The sequence below is a fragment of the Gracilinanus agilis genome, chromosome 6, assembly GCF_016433145.1.
Source record: "Gracilinanus agilis isolate LMUSP501 chromosome 6, AgileGrace, whole genome shotgun sequence".
In the NCBI taxonomy this organism is placed as follows: Eukaryota; Metazoa; Chordata; class Mammalia; order Didelphimorphia; family Didelphidae; genus Gracilinanus; species Gracilinanus agilis.
Window position 1 is genome coordinate 126,226,194 of NC_058135.1, and position 24,122 is coordinate 126,250,315.

The 24,122-nt window shown below is 35.1% G+C and overlaps 1 protein-coding gene across 1 annotated transcript in view; it reads left to right on the forward strand.

Moving 5' to 3' along the window:
• Positions 1 to 24,122, forward strand: part of TTC29 (tetratricopeptide repeat domain 29) — a 149,412-nt gene that overhangs the window by 71,878 nt on the left and 53,412 nt on the right. The window contains exons 5-6 of the mRNA XM_044681697.1: positions 2,593 to 2,805; positions 8,551 to 8,636. Of these exons, the coding sequence (XP_044537632.1) occupies positions 2,593 to 2,805; positions 8,551 to 8,636 (299 nt within the window). The remainder of the gene's footprint in view (positions 1 to 2,592; positions 2,806 to 8,550; positions 8,637 to 24,122) is intronic.

The following is a 24,122-nucleotide window of genomic DNA, read 5'->3' on the forward strand; positions in this document are numbered from 1 at the left end:
GTATTTGAGTTGATTGAATGAGGGGAGGAGGGGTTTGAGACGACATGCTCAGACTTGTATTTTTGGAGGATGAATTTATTTTGTTTGATATTTTTTCCTTTTTTTTATTTAGAATATTTTTCCATGGTTACATGATTCATGATTCATGATTCCGGTTGCTTCTCTCCCCACCCCACGCTGTTTCCTCCCACCTCCCAAATCCGAAAAGCAGTTCCACTGGGTTATACATATATCATTGTTCAAAACCCATTTCCATGTTATTCATATCTGCAGCAGAGGGATCCTTTAACATCAAAACCCCAATCATATATCCCTATCACATTATGTGTTCGGTCACATGCTTTTCTAATGCATTTCTGTTTCCATAGTTCTTCCTCTGAATGTGAATAGTTTTCTTTCTCATAAGTCCCTCAGAATTGTCCTGGGTCATTACATTTCTGCTAGTAGAGAAGCCCATTACATTAGATTGTACCACAGTGTATCCGTCTCTGTGTATAAGGTTCTCCTGGTTCTGCTCCTTTTGCTCTGCATCAATTCCTGGAGGTTATTCCAGTTCACATGGAATTACTTGGAGGATGAATTTGACAGCTGAGTCAAATGAAATTATAAATGCCATGGAAATTGTTTCATCAACTTCTTCATTTTATGGATGAAGAAACTAAACCCAAAGAACTTTAGTGTCTAGCCCAAGGATCAGATTTTTAGCTACTGGCAAAATCAAGCCTACAGCTCAGATCTTCTGACTCCTGTTTGCTATTATAATGTTTCCCTCTCTATTATGGTCTCTACAACGTTGTGTAATAGAAAGACTGTAGGTGCAGATGTCAGAAAATGAGGTTTGAGTTCAAATTTTGGAACTTAACCAGATGTAGGACCATGGCCAGATTATTTTACCTCTGTAAACTCATGTCCTCAGCTATAAAACTGTTATAATCATCCTTGCAGAATATACCTCTTAAGGTTGTTGTGGGCAAAGCAGTGGGTTTTTTTAAATTCTTGTCTTCTACCTTTGTTTTGATACTATGGATTGATTCCAAGGCAGAAGGGCAAGAAGAGTTAGACAATGGGGGGTAAGTGACTTGCCTAGGGTCACACACCTAGGATGTGTCTGAGGCCAGATTTAAACCTAGGACCTCCTCTCTCCAAGTCCTGATTCTCTATACAGTGCTCTCTTTATGCTATTTGCCCCATTATCCTTGGATCAGGCTTCTAAATGTTGCTGCTTTATTCTGACCACAGAGTGAAGTGTCATGTATTCCAGTGGGGAAAAGTTTATTAGGCACTGGGAAGAATGGTGCTTCCATGGGATGAAAGAACTATCAGCATTCCCATGTAAAAATGATCTCCAGAAGAATCTTAAGGTTACTACTGTATTAAACTGAATGAGTGGGCCCCCTGCTTTCCTGAGTTTGGGGAGTATTTACTGCAATTTTGTGACTCCTCTTCTCTCTCATCTTCACCACCACTCTATCTCTGGTTGCTATAAAGAAAGATGGAGAAGTTAGCGTCTTTGCATTGTCTTCATGTTTATATCTGTTCGTGCAACCTTGACACAATTTATAAAAAGAAAATGATAATATTTTCATGACCGCTATCTGGATCCAAAGGTAATTCTTATCTGAGAAAATGCAGAGCGGCCCATCTTGGAAGGTTTCATCAATCACGGTAAAGAATGTCATGAGGATTCAGACAATTTTTTGTTTCCTTTGACAGAGAAGGCATGATGATGCTTTAAGAAAATAGCAGTACTAGCCTGGTATATTGTAAGTGACTATTTGGGGAGGAAAGAGCAATGTCTGTGGTCAGCATCAGAAATGTAGGCTGCCTGTGCTTCAGAGATGGCTTCCTAGAAGGTCCCAATTAGGAAATTCCACGGATCACCACAATTTATTTATTCATTTCCACATGATGCTAAATTATAATTAGTATCGTGCAGTTGTAAATGACCATACTAGAAAAGAAGTTTGCTTAACATTTTTAAGGAATGAAATGGCCTGAGGGCAATACTAAGGACTGACTTTTCTATGCTATCATTTGCACATCTCTGCCAAATCTCTTAAGCTTTCCTCAGTTTCCACAAATATGGAATGGGGAGATAGGAGCTGTTTCTTTGTTGTAATCCTTAGCCAGATTTATATAAAGGACTTTAAAATGTGGGTTTTGAATTTATAATCGATCTGTCCCTTTTCAAAAAGCTGAAAAGTGGAAAATGGGCCTCTGGTTTCATTCTGAAAGATGACCAATACCAAAATGAACCCCAAAGATTCCTAATCCTTCTCAAGTCAGGCTAGCTAAAGTAAATCTCTCAGAGCCCATGAGTCTAGCAAAAAAAAAAAAAGGCAGTGCTAAAGTCAAGATCCTATCAAGTTAGCCTTCCTTCCCAGTTGGGACCCTTTAAACAATTACTGCTCCTAGGGATCCCAAATCCTTAATCATCTTGCTTCATCTGCCAATCCTTCCTGGCTCTTCATCACTACATCCCCAATAATTCTGTATCCTTAGACCTGTACATATGGACTTTGAGACATACACAAAATTTTAAGCATGGTAGGTGCTGCCCAGTGTTTATTTATGATGATTTCTGTTCTTCAGGTCAGCTTGAAGCAGCTGTTGATCATTATGAAACCTTCCATGAGATGACAGAGGGACGGACATGGGCAAATGAGGATGGCCAGACTCTCAACTACGTGGCATGTGAAAATCTCCGGAGGATTTATGCACAGCTAGCACAAAAAATGCTGAATGACAAAAAATACAAAAAGGCCATACGGATTCTCTTGAAAGCTCGTGAAAGAGCCAAAGAAGGTGGGTAAGAAAAAAGAAACAAACATACTCACTTTCCTTCCATTAATGCACTGTTCCAGGCTCTCCCAGGAGCAAAGTAAAAATTGTCAAGTGTTTGACTAGGTGATTATTTCCAATGAAATTCAGAGACAAATGCCATCAATATGCTTCCAAATTTCACTATAAAACCAAAGTGCCTTCTTGCTGACCACGAGGAATCCATTAGTTTCTTGAAAGCTTTATCTCCAAAAATGCCATCTTCTGGAAACAACATTGTAAAACAAGGAGCCCATAATCAGAAGTTAGGGTCATTTATGGAAGTTAAGATTTTTTCCCCCTGAGGTTATATACTTTCATTGTACATAAGCATCAGGTAATTATGAAATGGAAGGAAACTGAGGCTCAGTTAACAGGGACCTCTGTGGTCTTTTAGTGAGATAGGTAAGTTTATCTCTCAGTATCACTAATAAATTTAAATAGTATAAAGAGTATAAAAAGTAGTTCTATAAAGGATGGATATTTTATATGCATAAAATAAAAAGACAAAAGCTCAAGAACGGATACATATGATATATTAATTCATAAGATTCATGTAAGGGAGAATAGTGTAAGAGGAAAAAAACATTAAATTTTGTGTCATAAGATACTAAATTAACTAAAATTACTGTCAGAACACAATAGCAACCTTCTGAGTTTTCACATTCTCAGCTGTTAAAGGGGAAAGGGGCTGGTTGAAAATTTCTCAAAGGTTGCTTCCAGCTTTATCTCTTATGATCCATATATGTTTTGTTAACCTAACGTCAGTCAATAAGCATGTTTGAGATGTAGAAAGAAGAGTACAATCTTTTTTCCTCTTCCCAGTCCTATCTCTGATAAAGCCACTCTCACTGAAAGGGATTGGTGTCCCAAAGACTCCCCCCTCCGTGAGCGACATGCTCATGATTTCTTCTCCACCTTTTATCCTTCAACAAAACGATAGCATCAACTGATTATTTTTATTTATTTTTTAGATGATAAATTAGGAATCATTTATTTTATTGTATAGGAATTATATAAGAATTTAGAGAGGGGTTGGCAAAGCCTTTCTGTAAAAAAAAAAAAGGTAAAATACATGGTGGGGGGGGGGGTTATCAACTGATTATTTTTAAAGTTGATAATGCTACTTTCCCAAGCTACATTTTTGTGCTACCTTCCCTGTGTGTCAAAATTGTTAGTTATAGTTTTAACTCTGAGCCTCATTTTCCTTATCCAGTGATCTTAACATTGTCCTGCCTATTCCTCAGGGAAATTTGCAGTGATCAAAGTTTATATAACTGTGCTTTGTGAAATGTGGACTATTAATGTAGTGAAATATTTAAAACTTCATTGGATTCTGGAATCTCCATAATTCAAGCCATCTTATAGGATCAAATATTCATAGATAACTCAAACAACTCCAGATGTTTGTCTAAGACTGAACTAGTGTTTTGAATCAGAGACAGTATGATGTACTGAATAAAGTGCTGAAACTAAAACCAAGAAGATAGGTTTTAATTTGACCTCAGTTTTGTGACCCATCTCTGTAAAATTAGGAGAATGGATTCAACCTTTAAGATCTCTTCCACCTCTAAATCTATAATCCCATCACCCTGTGAAAGTGGGATACCTTTTTTTCCCCCTGGAGGAAGAAAATATGAACAAATTTACTAACAAGAATTAAGTTTCCAAGATCAAATTAACATGTATTCTTTCCAAAATTTAGGAAATTTTCATACATTATTAATGGTACAATTTCATGAAATATGAAACATTGGTTTGCTTTATATAATTGATTCTAAATTAATATTAATTCATTAGAGTAAATTTCTTTTTAAAGGTAATGATACTGTTCCTTTTGAGTTCCATTTTGTTATTTCCTGATACCTTTACAACGCTCATTATTAGGAACATCTGTGAAGAGGTATAATTAAAACTACAGGTATAGAAAGAATGCTGGAATTGCAGTTAGAGGACACATTTTCAAATCCAGGCTTTTCTGTCTGCCTCTGTGACTCTGTGCAAGATATTTAAGTCATCTGGACTTCAGTTTCCTTGACTGTAAAATGGAGTTGTTAGACTACAATGACCTCTAAGGTCCCTTCCAGCTCCTAGTTTTTAAGCCAAAGAAAAATTCTAAAAGGTTCTCTTCAACCTTTTAAACATTTTGTTTCAGAGTGTTTACTATTTTCTTGCAAATGGATCCTGAACATTGTGGTAAACAGCCCAAATTAATCGTTGGACTATAGGACAACAAAACAATGGATAAATTAAATTCCATTTTTAGCTTTACCATTCATTATTTGAATCAACAGTACAGCATAACTTCTCTTTTCCAAAGATTTTGGTTTCAGGGGAATTAAAGTAATTAAAAGACTTTGATTCTATGTATGTGTAAATAGACTCTGAAATCCATATCCATCATCCTCACATTTGAAGTTTTCCCAGGTGTAATGCACTCAGATCTGAAACACTCAGCCAAAGGCCAATAAAGAATTGCTTTCTCTTCTTTTTTAATACATTGGAAGATGATGTAAGTGGATTTTGGTGTGGGTGAACTTCTCAGAATGCTACGTAATGGGCATCATGACTAAACACCATTTACTAAGTTTTGATTATGGATAAAGATGATTAGCTCATTTATATCCATCTTAAATAAGATGGGGGAAGCCTCTTGCTTTAAAGAAGGAGTCTACCTCAATGATAGATCAGATCTTAAAGGGCCATCAACCAATAAAATTGTGCTTTGACTTTACACAAAATTGTAGAATTTCACAATTGGAAGAAAAGCCAGCCACCACCTCCTATACTGAAACTTCTGATCATAGAATTAAAATTCACTAAAACTATCATTTTCTATTTAGCGTCCAAACTTTAGCCAGAAATTCCTCTTTAGTTGACTCATGCTCCCATGAATTCTTTTTCTGTGTGTGAGAGAGATTTGGGGAGAATAGGAGAAGAAAAAGATGAGCATGGGGACACAGAGAGGAGGAGGTGGAAGAGAAAGAGAGAAGAGAAAGGCAAAAAGATACATCTATATTTTGTCAAAGGCTTTTTCTGCAACTATTGAGATAATCATGTGATCTCTGTTGGTCTGATTATTGATATGGTCAATTATGTGGATGGTTTTCAAAGATACATCTATAAATAGGGAGACAGAAACAAGACAGAAAAAAAGAGATGGAGTGAGAGGAGATTAGATGGCTGTGTGGAAGGAACTCCACACCATCTTGGCCCCCTAATATAAAGTGAGATTTTTTTTAATTTGGAAAATTTTATTTAATTAATTAATTTAGAATATTTTTACATGGTTACAAAATTCATGTTCTTTCCCTCCCCATAACTCAACCACTTTTGTAGCTGAAAAATTCCACTGGGTTTTATATGTTTTATATGTGTCATTGATCAAGACCTATTTCCATATTATTGATATTTGCACTAGAGTGCTTGTTTAGATTCAATATCCCCAATCATATCCCCATCAACCCATGTGATCAGAAAGTTGTTTTTCTTCTGTGTTTCTACTCCCACAGTTCTTCCTCTGAAAGTAGATAGTGTTCTTTCTCATAAGTCCCTCAGAATTGTCCTGGATCATTGCATTGCTGCTAGTAGAGGAGTCCATTACATTCAGTTGTACCACAGTGTATCTGTCTCTGTTCTCCTGGTTCTGCTCCTTTGGCTCTGCATCAATTCCTGGAGGTCATTCCAGTTCACATGGAATTCCTCCAGTTTATCATTCCTTTGAGCACAATAGTATTCCATCACCAACAGATACCACAATTTGTTCAGCCATTCCCCAATTGAAGGGCAGGCCCTCATTTTCCAATTTTTTGCCACCACAAAGAGCGAGGCTATGAATATTTTTGTACGAGTCTTTTTCCTTATTATCTCTTTGGGATATAAGCCCAGCAGTGGTATGGCTGGATCAAAGGGCAGGCAGTCTTTTAGTGACCTTTTGGCTTAGTTCCAAATTGCCATCCAGAATGGTTGGATCAGTTCACAACTCCACCAGCAGTGCATTAATGTCCCAATTTTGCCACATCCCCTCCAACATTTATTACTTTCCTTTGCTGTCATGTTAGCTAGTCTGCTAGGTGTGAGGTGGTACCTCAAAGTTGTTTTGATTTGCATTTCTCTAATTATAAGAGATTTAGAACACTTTTTCATGTGCTTATTGATAGATAAACTGAGATTTTTATGAGAATTCTTTATTACTAAATAGCTTGGTACTCCTTTTATTAGGTGGCAGCATGAATATTGGACTTTATTTGTTGTTGCGTTTTTTTAACCTGGTAGGACACTGTAGAAATAATCCACAAATATGTATTAATGATAAATAACACAGTAATAATATCTACAAAAACATAATTAGGAAACACCTGTTTAATCATGTTCCCTGGGTACAGTCCAAACAGCTCTACTCTAGGCTGATGGCATTCTTTCAGAGTTTTTATTTTTCATCTGTACATGGTTCTGTTTCAGAAGAGGTGACTAGTGTTACTGAAGAGTGGGGAGAAAACCATGTTGTATAATATAATAGTTAACTTTATATAGCACTTTGCAAAGCAATTTACAATTATCTCTTATTCTCACAATAACCCTTGGAGGAAAGTAATACTATTGTCCCCATATTATATTTGAGGAAACAGAGGTAAAGCACTTCTTAGTACAATGCTTGGAATATAGTAGATGCTTAATATTATCAATTGTTATTCATTAATTATTAAGTGATGCAGAGGATCACACTCAGCTGACTTATATCTCAAGCCATTTTTGAATTTAGGTCTACCTGATTCCCATTCTAGTGCTCTATCTTGCTGCCTCTAAATTGTGCTGCATTTGAAAACAACAACCAAGAACTTTTATGTTCATGTCACTTCTTTGAAGAATATGTTGATTTTGTCTAATAATAATGATAATAGATAAAATCCTTCTATGAACCTTAGTTTCTTAATCTGTAAAACAGGGATAGTAATATTTGTACTCCACTTTCCAGGGTGGTTATGAGGAAAGCATTCTCTAAGCTGTAGAACTTTTTAACTTTTTTCTGTATCATGGAATCCTTTGGCAGTCTGATGTAGCCTTTGGCCAGGCTGCTTCTCAAAATAATATTTTTAAATTCATAAAATAAAACATATAGGATTCAAAAGGAAACCAATTGTACAGAAATCCAGCTCTCAAACTTTAAAAAAAAATTCTTCATACAGTCCTAGATACATATCCTTTGATAAAAAATGACATCTACCTCCAGAGAGAGAACTGATGAACTCTGAGTAGAGATTGAAGAATACTTTTTTAAGCTTTATTTTTTTTACTTTTTCTGATATGGCTTATTTGGAAATATGTTTCATATTGTATATCCATGTTCTCACATGGATAATTGATATCAGATTGCTTGTCTTCTCAATGGACGGAGAGGGGCTTGAGGGAGAGAGAGAATTCGGAATTCAATTTTTTTTAAATTAATGGTAAAAATAAATACCAATTTTTAAAAATAATAAATTCAAAGACCCCAGGTTAAAAAATATGAGGAAAGTGAATAATAATTATGGTTATTGTTAGTAATGATTATTATCATTAATTATAATAGTATTTCTGTAGTTAATATAGTACCTACTCTGTTTTAGGTTGTTCTAATCACTCTACAAATATGACTTCATAAGAACTGTGATATAAATGCAGCTTTTATTACTTTCATTATTTTTATCATTTCTATGGATCATCTGGTTATTGTTGACATTTTCTTTTTAGGGGGTGACAAGAAGATGGAAGGAGAAGCTGCCTATGATTTAGGCTTAGCATATCATAAAGCTGGAGAATTCGAACTGGCAAAATCAGTAAGTGTAGTGGAAATTGTTTTCTTCCATTTTCTTGATCGTTCACTGTTGAGGTTCCGTTAAGTGCCCCAAAGAAAGGCGGTGAGCCTGATGCTAGTGATCTGAGGTTGGGGGTGAGAGTGGAACGTCAATACGCATAACATTTGTACATACGGTTACAATATTTCTTCATTACTAAACCATTATCATCAAACACAAAAGTGGAACAATAATGGAAGGACACAACTATCTCTTTAGCAACTACAGCCAGTTGGAAAGGAAATGAACTCAAGTGCCAATAATAAATGTTTAAAAATGATTTGAGTTTGGGTTAGACTTTAGAACAAAATGATTAGAGAGGAGATTGGCATTCCCATCCTAGATGTTAGGAAATGGAATGGGCAACAGTGAAGATCCTATGATGCTGGCTTAGTGGGGCTTCCTTACTAATAATAATCCAAGGCAAAGCTCACCCCAAGAGTTTGACCACATCTTATCTTTTATAACCAGGACTTTAAAAAAAAAAGAATTCCTAAAGATTTTTTAACAAAGGGCAGATTTTCCTACACATTTATCACCACTACTTATTCAAAAACATTTTCCAGTTTTGCTTCTTCTCTTTATAAAAAATTCTCAGAATGTGCACTCCTTTTTAAAAACTCTTACCTTCCATCTTGGAGTCAATATTGTGTATTGGTTCCAAAGCAGAAGAGAAGTAAGGACTAGGCAATGGGGGTTAAGTAACTTGCCCAAGATCACATCTCTAGGAAGTTTCTGAAGCCATATTTGAACCAAGGACCTCCTATGAATGGGACTCTAGGCCTGGCTCTCAATCCATTGAGCCATGCAGATGCTTCCCAAAATACATTTTTTGATGATGCAGTAGATAGAGGGCTGGACCTGGAGGAGAAAAATAAATAAATTTTGACTTCATATACTTACTGGCTCTGTGACCTTGGACAAGTCATTTAACCTCTGCCTGCATCCTTCTTCAACTATTAAATGTTGATAATCATAGCCCTTACCTCCAACAGTCATTGTCAGCATTAGAAAAAAATTTACAAAATCTTAGCAGGTACATAATAATAGTGTAAGAGCATGTTCCCTACCTTCCTTAGTATTAAAACTCAAAAAGAATGTTCCCCCTTCCTACCTTCCTTTTTTCACTTACTAGATTGTAAGTAACGTGAAGGTAGAAACTGTAGTGTTTTCATGGAGTTTATCATAGAGCACAATGCCTTGCATTTTAAAAAGACATTTAAGGGGGCAGCTGGGTAGCTCAGTGGATTGAGAGCTAAGCCTAGAGATTGGGAGGTCCTAGGTTCAAATCCAGCCTCAGATACTTCCCAGCTGTGTGACCCTGGGCAAGTCACTTGACCCCCATTGCCCACCCTTACCACTCTTCCACCAAGGAACCAATAAACAGAAGTTAAGGGTTAAAAAAAAGACATTTAATAGATTATTACAAAAATGAATAATATGGAAATAGGTATTGAGTGATAAGACATATATAACCCAGTGGAATTGCTTGTCATCTCTGGGAAGGGGGAAGAAAAAGGGAAGGAAAATAATATGAATCATATAACCATGCAAAAATACTAAGATAAAAATTTTAAAAATAAAAAAGCATTTAATAAATGTTTATTCATTTGAATTTTTGAGATGCCTAATCTCTTTGCCAAAATAACATTTAAATGGCTTTCTTGAGGTTACTAGAATGGGCCTCCTTCATATTAACTTTCTTGATGTTTAGCTTTTCCTTCCTTTCTCACTTTAAAATCTTAAATTTCAAAAATAAATAAATAAATGAAATCTTAAATTTCACTAGTTTGTGACCAATATTACCAATTTCTCACTACTTATCAATCTACCACCATCAACAAAGATTCACTGTGTTTTTTAAACCCTTACCTTCTGTCTTGGAGTCAATACTGTGTAGTGGCTCCAAGGCAGAAGAGTGGTAAGGGCTAGGCAATGGGGGTTAAGTGACTTGGCCACGGTCACACAACTGGGAAGTGTCTAAGGCCAGATTTGAACCCAGGACCTCCCATCTCTGGGTCTGGCTTTCAATCCACTTGAGCCACCCAGCTGTCCCCCCAGATTCACTATTATAAAGCCCAAATCAGGAAATGTCTATAAGGTGCTTTGCAGACGTTAAACCATTATATAAACCACTACATGTGGATATTATTGTTATTATTAATTTAATTACTTGACTACTGAGACATGGAATTTGCTACTAGCTTAGGTAGGTAAATTACTGCTAATGGTGTGTAGCTTCTGGTGGCACCCCACCTCCAATTCATAAAGAAGGCTCCCAAGAGAATTTCATCCTAAATTCAAGATATTCTGAGAGAGTGTATCCATTAAAAATCAGAGTTCATCCAGGAGAACATTATATACAGAGACTAATACACTATGGTATGATCAAATATAATGGACTTCTCTACTAGCAGCAATGCAATGATCCTGGACAGTTCTGAGGGATTTATGAGAAAGAACACTATCCACATCCAGAGAAAGAACTGTGGGAGGAGAAACACAGAAGGAAAAACATATAATTGATCACATGCTTCAATGGGGCTATAATTGGGAATGTAGATTCTAAATGATCACCCTATTGCAAACATTAATAATATGGAAAATAGGTCTTGATCAATGATACATGTAAAACTCAGTGGAATTGCTTGTTGGCTATGGGTTTGTGGGGAGGAAAGAACATGAATCATGTAACCTTGGAAAAATATTCTTAATTAATTAATTAATTGAATTTTTGGTCATATATAAATAAAAGGTGTTGGTTGAAACAAACAACAACAAAAAAATCAGAGTTCATGAATCCCTGTTAATACATTTATCTTTAATAGGCAGCTAGTAGACTCAATGAATCAAGCCCAAAAACATTTAATGAAAATAGCATAGTAACAAAAATAGCAATAAAATATTTCCTTCATAAACACATGACAAAATGACAGAATATAATTGTGCTATAAGAATTGACAAGCAGGATGATTTCAGAAAAACCTGGGAAGATGTATAAACTGATACAAAGTAAAGTGAACAGAACCAGAAGAAACAGCAATTGTACACAGAAACAGCAATATTATATGATGATCAATCGGAAATTACTTAACTATTCTGATTGATCCAATATAATTCTGAAGGACTTTTGACTATTCTGATTAATTCAATGGTCCAAGACAATTCTGATGGATTTATGATGAAAAATGTTATCTACCTCTAGAGAAAGCATTGATGAAGTCTGAATGCAGATGAAGCATTGGGCTTCACTGAAAGCTTTTGACATTAGACTCATAATGGAATAGGTGAACTGTTCATTGACTAACACTTCATTCTTCCTAGTTGACCACATCTTTTCTTTCTAGTCATACTTTTCTCTGATGGCATCCTCTATATTACTTCTCTACAATTCCTTATTTGATTAAAAGAAGTAGTAGTTGTAAAGTACTTAACATAATGCCTACCACAGAGTAAGCTCTGTGTAAATGTTAGCTTATATATATATATATACATATATATGTATATAAAATCTTGTTTTACCCACTATTCACATCTCCATTGTCCTTTGAATGTTCCTCAGCTTTGAATTTGGGGAGATTTTTTTGTATCTCATGACCTATAGGCATGCTATCACTGAAAGAAAATTAGTGCTAGAATAATAGATGTCACCCTATGAAGAATTAAATGTGATGGAAACATAGCCATTCTACTTTTCTTCTGAATTCTTTCTCTTCAATTTTCCCACTGTATAACATAATCACACCATCTTCTATTCACTCAATACTCATTGTGTTCTTTGTACTATCCTAAGTAGAATGGAAGGGTTACAGTTTATAGAAGTTACTTGTTATCTTCACAGACTGACAAAAATAGAGTAAGATGTAACACATTCTTCACTGTTCACAATTTGTTCATCTTTTATTCCTAGCAGTTATTCTTGTATAACATCTCCCATGTTAATTCCTGATTAGATAATTTTTGAAAAGTTTTCCAAATATTCAATGGTCATTTACTCCATTTCTCATGACTATTTGTTCTTTCTCGTAGAGGTTTTGAGTCCCTCAGTTCCTGTGTTCTATGTCACCCTGGATTTTTAATTTCTCTATGCCTTAGTTTCTTTCTATGTAAAATAGGGATAACGATAGCCTCTAACTCAGAGAATTGTTATGGAGATCAAATTAGTTAATATATTAAAAGTGCTTTGCAAATCATAAGCACTGTATAAATGCTTTTATTCTTGTTGCTATTTAAAATGTCTGTTACCTGTCATACTGCTGTTATCATTATTTTATTGGAGTTCCTTAAAGAGATGACTATGTCACCTGTCACTGACAAATGCCACCAATGAAAGACATCTCTGTTAATAAGACTTCAGAGGATAGCTTGAAATATCTTCTCCAAATTATGAGCTATCATAAAAGAGAAATGTCTTTAATACTTTGTGGGGAAAGCCTCGGTATTAGTTTCCTATCTGGATAAGAAGTTAACATCAGATCTGATAATTAAAGTGAATAAGAAAGAGAAAGCAACGATTGATTGCAGTATTTGTTACCTATTTATGGGGAAGTTTGTTGTTGTTGTTGTTCAGTCCATTCATTCATGTCCGACTATTCATGATCCCATTCAGGGTTTTCTTCACAAAGGTTTTAGAATGGTTTACTACTTTCTTCTTCAGTTCATTTTACAGATGAGGAAACTGAAGCAAACAGGGTCACATTACTTACCCAGGGTCACACAGTTAGTAAGTGTCTAAGGCCAGGTTTTAACTTAGGATGATGAGTCTTCCTGCCTCCAGGACTGGCACTCTATCCACTGTACCATCTAGTTGCCCCAATGCAAAGATACAGATTGAGAAAAAAAAAAGGAATATTGACTAAAATGAGCAAACTTTTCTGTTCAATGACTATTTGAAGACATAAAGTCTAGGGAAAAGAAACTCTCAGTTGTGATCATATTAAATCATCCAAGTAATTGCAAAAGAAGACTCCTCTCTGCTGGTATTCTATGGGAGCCCATCAAAGTGGAACAGGAAAGACTAAAGCATGAGATTAAAGATTTTGTCAATAGGGGCTCAGTCATTTTTGGCCCGAGTTTGAAAATTCAGAAGTAACCTTCGAACATAAACATACTTTTAGGAAGCAAGAGGGATTTCCCTAAAACTTCACTTTTTTAAAAGTACTTCACTTTAAAAAAAAATCCTTACTTGCCATCTTGGAATCAATACTAAGTTTTGGTTTCAAGGCAAAAGAGTGGTAAGGGTTAGGCAGTTGGGGTTAAATGACTTGCCCAGAGTCATACAGCTAGGAAGTGTAGCCACTAGATGCCCATATTTCACTTTTAAATGTAAATTTGCTTACTACTATTTCTAGCCCCATTTCAAAATTGTAGGGATATCACATTTATTCATTTATGATATGTTTGTTGATGAATTTTTGGTTTTCTATTGGTCATCAAAAAGAAAATTAGATGGTATGGTAGAGAGAAGATTGAGGAAGACCTGAGTTCAAGTTCAACCTGATACATATTTGCTGTGTAACTATGAAAAAATTATTTAATCTCTCAGTACTCATAGACAAATTCTATAAGGCAAGTTTTACAGAAAATGTCTCCATCTACATCACTGGTGGGTGTTTCAACCTGGGAGTTCTCTATAACTAATGAAATCATAAATCTAGACTATAAATAGTCCTATAAGAAATTATATTGCCAACACAGCCATTTTATTTACTTGCTTGGTTTTATCATATAGAACTTTTTAAAATACTTTGCAATTTAACAGTTCCACAAAAACAGTGCCTCCCCTGGTTTCATTTCTTTCTGGGCTAACAATGCTTTATGCTTACAAAATATCTTACAGATATCATCTTTTGATTCTTATAACAACCCTAGAAATTAATTAGTGCAAATATCATTAGCTCCATTTCACAGATGAAGAAAATGAGGCTCCTTCAGTTTGTGACCTACTCCAATTCATACAAGAAATGACAGGTTCAAGATTACAACTAAAGTCTTTGGTCTCCAGGTTCTTTTACTGTATGATAATCTTCAACTTCTTATTGATTAGAGTGTATCTGCTAGTCCGCTCATCTTTCTAACATCTGAGGACATTCTGAGAATACCTGAATTTCCCTACAATGCTGGAGAGAATCCCAAATTCAGATCTTTTCAGATGAGCCTATTCCTAATGAAGCCATGTGGGCTCTTTGCTTCCTTTTCCAAATGGTCAGGGACCCATTTCTTCAGTGATACATTTTAGAATTTTGCCAAGAATTTAAGTCAAGTTCATTGATTTGCAGATTGTGCTCCCCCCCCCCCGAAGCCTTTTTAAGCATCATGTCTTGAGCATCTTCTTCATTCTTGATGATTTATTGAAGATCACTATCACAGTAATCACAATCACTATCCTTCCAAAACCTGTTATCTCACCTATATTTTCTGTTGCTGTCCATCACCACTGGCATCCGCATGATCCCTTTGGGCTTAAAAAGTCATCTTTGACTTGTTCCCTTCACTTGCCCTGCTACATGAAAGTAATCACAGAATCCTATTAAGTCTATCTACTTGCTATCTCTCTAGTCTATCTTGTCTTATTTTACTGCCACCACCTGATTTCAGGGCCTCATTGCCTCCTACCTGGACCAGTATAGTAGATCTCCCTGTTTTCCATCCTTTGTCTCTGCTTTCCAAGACACCCTGCATACTCCTCCCAGAGCAATCTCGCTAAAGCCCAGTTCAATCATGTCAATCCGCTGCTCAAAACTCTATGAGTAAATTCCATGCTCTTTTTCCTGGAATTCAGTGTCCTCCACAGTTTGTCTCCATCTTGCATGTCCTGGCATGTCAAATTCCATGTACCCCTCTACTGATCCAAACTGATCTACTTCACATTACCCAAATACAAACCTAGCTAGATAGGCACAACTACTGGCAGACATAAATCACATCACCTATACATCTATTTTAGCTAAATAATGCCTCAGAAAGACAAGAATCCACAAAAGGAAGCCTAACCTGTACTCCCCAGGACCAATATGTTGTATCACTGCAGAGAGTTTAAGACTTTACCCTACTTACTCATACTTAACACACTGTGAGAATGAAGAGTGATGACAGCCTAGTTTGAGTGGAAAATACAGCAGCCACCAGCTGCTGTTGGGATTCCCACTAGAAATTGTCAAGTGGAATTATCTCCTCTTGTATCCAAAGGTCAAGTTTCATGCATTTATGTACTATTGCCTAAACTATGGCGGCATATAACCCCCTGTACCCATTTTTGGGGCTGGAACTTTTGGACTGACAAGAGAATACTGGAACTATAGGAACCAAAAAGGAGAGAAAAGTAGATAGGAAACTGCCAAAGATAACTTTCTTGCTTCAAAATTTTACTTAAACCCAATTTTCTTCCAATGGAATTCTCATAACTTTATTTTTTGGAATTGATTTGTTTATTTTAAAATAATTTTCCATGCTTACATGATTCATTTCCTCTCCCTCCCCTCTTTCTTCCCACCTCCCAGAGCTGACAAGCAATTCCACTGGGTTATACAAGTGATATCACTTTTCATATTATTCATTTTTGTAATTGAGCAATCTTTTAAAACCAAAACCCCAAATCATATACCCATATAAACATGTGATAAATCATAGGTTTTTCTTCTGCATTTCTACTCCTACAGTTCTTTCTCTAAATGTAGATATATATATATGCATATATATATGCATATATATACGTATATATATTGAATTTATTTATTATTAGAATTCCACTAACTTTAAAAATTAAGCTTAATAAACTATATCAATTATCAGTGAATCTAATTGATTACAAATATCTAGTGAATTTATTGCTTTCTATCTTAGTTGATGTAATATCAATGAATCAATCTAAAAACCTTTTTAAGTACATCTAAGATTCTAGACAGTTTCAGGAGATACAAATACAAAAATCTATCTCTACATTCAAGGAACTTAAATTATATTATTTTTATTCCAATTTTTTACTATTATATAAAGTATTGCTTATGTTTATATTAGTGCAGTTGGCTCGCTTGATCAATAATCTAACTGCCTGTGAGATCTGTGAGACAAAGGGAATATGAATGATTTTATAAATTTTATTTTACAATTCCAAAGTACTTTAAAAATGACTATGATGATATTCTTAATTTAATGGATTTGTGTGAATTCTGTGAAGATATTGGATATCTCACTTTTATCCCAGATCACAAGAACATACATTTAGTCAGAGGCTAAGTCATATTCCCTTATTTTACAGATAAGGCAACTCAGTGAAGGTTTTCTTCTTAATTATATCTTTTTCCTGTTATCCCAGGTGCATTTATTTTGTTGATGGAAAGGCTTTCTATTTTTCTATAACTGGCATAGTTTGTTTTGTCTTTTATAGCATTCTCTACTGAAAAGTTCCTCCAGCTACAGTAGTGAGAAGTATAAACTTCCATTCTCTTCTCAGTTTTCACATATTCAAGCATTGTTCAATGGAAAGAGCACTAGATTTGGAGTCAGAAAACTGTAATACAAACCTGAGTCTTTCATATAGTATAGCAGAAAGAAGACTGATTCTGAAGTCATAGGTCCTGTATTGATGCCCAACTTTTGTCTAATTGACTATCTGTGGGACCCTCAAGAAAATCATTACATTTTCTGAATCTTAATTTTCTTATCTAAAAAATGAATGGTTGATAAGCTCTAAGGTTTCTTCCAGCTATCCAAAAGTGGATAGCATTCTTTGTTATAAGCCCTTTAGAACTGCCCTAGATCATTTTATTGATGAGAGTAGCTAAATCTTTCACAGTTGACCTTTGTATACTATTGCTGTTACTATGTACAATGTTCTCCTGATTCTGCTAATTGCACTCTGTATCAGCTCATGTAGGTCTTTCCACCTTTTTCTGAAATCATCCTATCAACATTTCTTATAGCTCAATAGCATTCTATCACTATCATATAATACAATTTGTTCTACATATACTACAATTTTCAATTCTTTGCCACCACAAAAAGAACTGCTACAAATATTTTTATACAATTAGGTCCTTCCCTGCTTTTTGAAAATCTCTTTGAGATACAGACCTAGTGGTGGTATTACTGAATCAAAGGTTATTCACAGTTTTATAGCCCTTTGGGCATAATTCCAAATGGTTGGATCATTTCACAACTCCACCAATAATACATTAGTGTTTTATTTTGCCACATTCACCTCTGTCATTTATCATTTTTCTTCACTGTCATATTGGTCTATCTGATAAGTGTGAGGTAGAACCTCAGAGTTATTTTCATTTGCATTTTTCTAGTCAAGAGTAATTTAGAACATTTTTTCACATAATTATTGATATCATTGATATCCTCATCTAAAAACTGTTTATTGGTTGCCTTTGATCATTTGTTAATTAGAGAATAACTTGTATTATTACAAATTTGACTTAGTTCTCTATACATTGGAGAAATGTGACCTTTGTCAGAAGAATTTGCTGCAAAAATGCTTCCCGATTTATTATTTCCCTTCTAACCTTAATTACATTGTTTTTGTTTACATAAAAACTTTTAAATTTAATATAATCAAAATTATTCATTTTATATATCATAATTTTTTATCCCTTGTTTGGTTATAAATTCTTTCCTTCTTCATAGATTGACAAGTAACTATTCTATGTTCCCCTGATTTGCTTATATTATAACCTTTTATGTTTAAATCATATATCCATTTTTACCTTTTCTTGGTATAAGGTTCCTCTCCCTTCTTTTATCCACGTCCCCTCATCTTTTTCCCCTCCTACTTCTCTATAGGATAAGTTAATACTCTATACCCAAATGAGTATGGTTGTTGTCTCTCTCTGAGCCAATTCCAATGAAAGTAAAATTTAAGCACCACCTGTCACCACTCTCATCCTTCCCTCTGCTGTACTAGATTTTTTGTGCCTCTTTAGGTGAGATGATTTATTCTCTTCTACCTCTTCCTTCCCTTTTCTCTGAATGCAATCCTCTTTATCAACCCTTGCTTTTTAATATTATGTGGCATCCTTATCAACTTACTCTCACACCCACTATTTACATATACTCCTTTTCACTGCTCTAATATTGATAAAAATATTAAATTACAAACATGATCTTTCTATATAACAATATAAATAGTTTGACCCTATTGAATCCCTTAAATTTTCTCTTTCTTGTTTACTTTTTATGCTTCTCTAGAGTCTCGTATTTGAACATCATATTTTCTGTTTAGGTCTGGTATTTTCATCAGGAATGCTTGGAAATCTTCTATTTTATCAAATGGTCATTTCCCTCCCTTAAAGAATATCTCAATTTTGTTGGGTAGGTGGTTCTGTTTTTATAAACCTAGTTCCTTTGCCTTCCATAATATTATATCCCAAGCCTTCTGATCCTTTAATGTAGAAGCTGCTAACTCCTATGTAATCCTGACTATGGTTCCATTATATTTGAATTGTTTCTTTCTGGCCACTTGCAGTATGTTCTCCTTGGCCTGGGAATGCTTGAATTTGGCTATCATATACCTGGGAAAAATAAATTCCATATTTATTTCAGAAAGTGATTGGTGGGTTCTTTTAATTTTTATCTTATGCTCTTATTCAAGAATATCTGGGCAGCTTTCTTTTGATAATTTCTTATAATATGATGTCTAGGCTATTTTTTTATCATGGCTTTCAGGTATCCTAATAATTCTTAAATTGACTCTCCTGAACCTATTTTACAGATCATTTGTTTTCCCAAAGAGATATTTGATATTTGGGGTTTTTTTCATTCTTTTGATTTTGTTTTGTTTCTTGATGTCTCATGAAGTCATTGGCTTCTATTTGCCAATTCTAATTTTCAAGGCATTATTTTCCTTCATAAGTTTCTGAACTTCCTTTTCCATTTGACCAATTCTACTTTTTAAGAAACTATTTTCTTCATTGGAATTTTTTTGTACCTCTTTGTACATTTGCCCACTTTTGCTTTTTAACATGTTACTTTATTGTTGCATTGCTTTCATGTTTCTTCCCTGTTTTTTCCTCTGCCTCTCTTATTTGATTTATGAAGTCCTTTTTGAACTTTTACAGAGTCTGAGACCAATTCATATTTTCTTTGAAGTTTTGCATGTAGCTGCTTTTATCTCATTGTTCCCTTTTTTAGTTTTTTGCCTTGTTCTTCTTTGTTTCAATAATAATTTACTGTGGTTTGTTGTTTTTGTTGTTGTCATTGTTGTTTGCTCATTTTTCCAATCTTTTTCTTGACCTTTTACTTTTATCTTAAAGGTGGGCTCTGTTCTCACAGGAGAGGGGAGCATTCTCTTAAACTTTAGTTTTTCCTTGCTACTACCCTTAGCCCTAGTTCTGGGTTTCTGGAAGTTTCAGTATTTCTAAGGTAGTCTGATGGTCTATAGACTAGAATCTCTCATAATCACCTCCCACTGCTGCTCTGTCTCCCCCAGGGCCTGCTGATGGCTTATAGGATTTAGATCATTGTAAACTACCTTTTCCTGGGGCTCAGGGCCTAACCTTAGGCTTGGGCAGGGGCTTTGGACTTCACTCTGAGCTTACACAGAGCACAAAGCACTATGAAATGCCTTGCACTGGGGTTTGGGGTCCCACTGCAATCTTGGACAGGGGCTCTGGGCCTCCCCTTAGGTTTGCACAGTTACACCATGAACTCTCATGTGCTAGGACTTGGGGCCTCAATGTAGGCTTGGACTAGGGCTTGGAAGTTCTAGGGGTAGGCATGGAGTGTTCTATTATTGGCTTAGGAAGGGTCTTGGAGTCTCAAAGTTGACCTGGGTCCAGGTTCAGAATATGGAGTAGTAGGGATGAGGGAACTTGCTATTGGCTTGAGCCAGTACTCCTTAATTCAGCTTTGCTACAGGCTATTCAGGCTGCTCAACCTTACTAAAGACTCTACTCCCCTCTCATGAAAAACCTCAATGCCTAACTTACAAGTTGTTTTCTCCAGGAAAATTGCTTCACTCTTGTACCCTTGTTTGTTCTGTCACTCTAGTATTCGTTTTGGAGTGTTGTTTTAAGAATGGTTAGAGAGAATTCTCAGAAAGATTCAAGCTTTCCATGCTTCTGTTCCACCATCTTGCCTCTGCCTCATTGAAATTCATTTTGGTGGTCAATTTGTATGTTGTATAAGTACTGAGGGTTGGTAGGATATGGAACGTATTTTGTCATTTTCTTAAGCAGAATTTCTCTTCATATTGTTTTCCTGATATTTCTGTAGTAACATAAAGAAACTTCTCCATTAAACATTTTTAATATTATTTTGAAAAAAGTGTAGATAGTATGCTTACCAGAATTGTTGATTTGCCAATTGCTGATTTTTATGATTTACTGAATTTGCTGAGAAGAATAACTAAAATGTTGGTTCACAGAAAGAAGATACAAAAATAACTTTATAAGAGATCAAGGTTGGCAAACTTTCTTCTCTAAAGGAACAGAGAGTAAATATTGTAGGCTTTTTAGGCCAAAAGGGAAAACTGAGGACATTATAAAGATACCCAATTAACAAAAGAGAACAAATTTCCATAAATTTTTATTAAGTTCAAAATATAATAAAAAATAATAAGTAACTGAATATACATATTTTTGTGACTCTGACCTACCAAAGAAAAGAATGGAATTCTTTTTGGTATATAACACTTTAGTTAGTTGAAGTTCAAAGTTAATGTTCCTTACTATCAAAATCAATGCAAATGTTCATTTGTTATCTGATCTGTAGTGCGATTTTACCCATTTCATCCTTCGATATGTTTTTTCACGCAAATAAATACTGCCAAATAGTGATATCAAGCCACAAGCATATAATTTTAATTGAGCCAAAAGGCCAAACTTCTTTAAAAAGTTTATTTTCTCTAGACACATTTATTCATCTGTTTCAATCAAACATGAATTAATAAAAGAACCATCAACAAAATATTTTCCTTGCTTGGCTAACAAACCAATTGGAAAGTTACTTTAGTTGCAACCCCATTTTCATCTATTTTTGTCAAAAAATTAAGCTGTAATGAGATATTCTTTTTTAAATTATCTAATTTTTCTGACCATTGCTTTCTTGTGCCTTTGTGAACATTCTGATAAGTGGTTATTCTAGCAATATAGATATATGTTATATTCTTTTAGCAAAGCTTCAGTGTCATTACATAATAAAACCAATACTTTAATATCTAGTTCAGTAACAAAAAAATCCACTCTACAATGTGCCTTAAAAGCATGACTTTCATTGGCTTCCAATTTTGACCTGATAGGTATGCACTGGTAATAAAAATAAATAAAATGTTGTACTAGGTACAGTGATATGCATGTCACTCTACATACTGTTGAGTTATAACTATATCACTGCAATTTGTAGCACATTGGATAGCAGGGCAAAGTGATAGAGCCCCACATACCTACTGTCTGTCACAACTACTCAGCTTGGCCTTCATAAGGTGAAAACAGCCATAGACAATATATAAATGAATAAATGCAACTGTGTCCAAATAAAACTTTGTAGGGGCAGCTGGGTAGCTCAGTGGATTGAGAGTCAGGCCTAGAGATGGGAGGTCCTACGTTCAAATCCGGCCTCAGACATTTCCCAGCTGTGTGACCCTGGGCAAGTCACTTGACCCCCATTGCCTACCCTTATCACTCTTCCACCTATAAGTCAATACACAGAAGTTAAGGGTTTAAAAAAATATATTAAAAAATAAACAAATAAAACTTTGATTTGAACATTGAAATTTGAATTTCATATAATTTTCATGTGTCATGAAATATTATACTTCTTTTAAAAAAACAAAAAAAACTATTACTTTCTGTCTTATAATTAATATTGTGTATTGGTTCCAAGGCAGAAAAAAGGGAGGTAAAGGCTTGGTGGTGAGTATTAAGTGACTTGCCCAGGGCCACACAGCTAGGAAGTGTCTGAGGCTATATTTGAACCCAGGATCTCTTGGCTCCAGTCTTGGCTCTCAATCCACTGAGCCATCCAGCTGCCTCCTGAAATATTGTACTTCTTTTCACTTTTTAATACCATTTAAAAACAAAAAAAAAATTCTTAGCTTGTGGACCATACTAAAATAGGAAGTAGCATGGATTAGACCCATTGATCATAGTTTACTAGCCCTTGGGCTAAAATATGGAACTAAATATAATATGAAATTCCATAGAGTTAAATGCAAAGTATTGAACTTGAGTTCTAAAAATGAATTTCCTAAATAAAAGATGGGAGAGGAACTGGATAAACAACACTTTGGGATAAATAGATCTAGGGATTTGAATGGACTGAAAGCTAAACATGAGTCAGTAGGATGATTTGTTCTATCATTTCAGTCATGTCTGATTCTTCATAATGCCATTTGGGATTTTCTTGGCAAAGATGTTAGAGTGGTTGGCCATTTCCTTCTCCAGCTTATTTTCTAGATGAGAAACCTGAGGCAAATAAGATTGATTGACTTGTCTAGGGTCACATACCTACTAAGTGTCTGAGGCCAGATTTGAACTCGGCAAAATGAATCTTCCCAACTCCAGACCTGACATTCTATCTATTGTACCATCTAGCTGGTGACATGGTAGCCAAAGAAGCTCATGTGATCTTAAACTATACTAAGAGAGTCCTAGCTTCCAGGAATAGGGAAATGTTGCTCCCCTCTGAATTCTACCCTCATCAGACATCTTTATTAAATATTTTGTTTAGTTCTGGGAACTATAATTTAACAAGGACATTAATTAACTGGAGAATATCCAGAGGAGGGCAACCAGAAATGATAAAGGGCATTCACTGAGTCTCTGTATCCTTTAAGGATTGGTTGAAGGAAATGAGAATGTTCAGCATAGAGAAGAGTGGGTCATATCATTTATATTTAAACATTTTAAGGACTATATCATGTGGAAGTGTTAGAACTCTTCTGATTGGCCTTAGGTGGGGAGAATCACGAGTAAGGCAAATTTAGGCAAATTCCTAATCGTTAGAGCTACCCAAAAGTGAATGGGCTACATCCAGGGATTATGAATTCCCTCTCAATGGAAGCCCTCAAACAAAAGCTGGATAACTATATCTCTGGAAAGTGGATGACCACTTAGGTCCCTTTCAACTCTGATATTCTGTGATGCTATGACTTCTCTTCCTTAATCTTATATTTTGGCCAATAAGTAAATCTTAAATAAATTATATTGTGTTTGCATATATGTATATTTTTAATTAAAAAGGACAAAATAGAAGTAAAATAAATGAACTTTTTTTTTAAAAGAGATTTGATTTACATTTTGATTTTTCTTCTTTGGCCAAAACAATTGCAGGCTGAATTTTAGAATGAGTAGTGAGTAGGTAGGGTGCGGTCTTCATTCCTTTCATCCTGAAAGCTGATCAATATGCATATTACCTAAGGATCAGCAGTATTTGCTGCCCATTGAACATAAGTTGTCTTTACTTCCCAATTAGAAATCATTGCCTAAGATTTACCCTTCTGTTCTCAGTTTAATGGTCTCTACATCC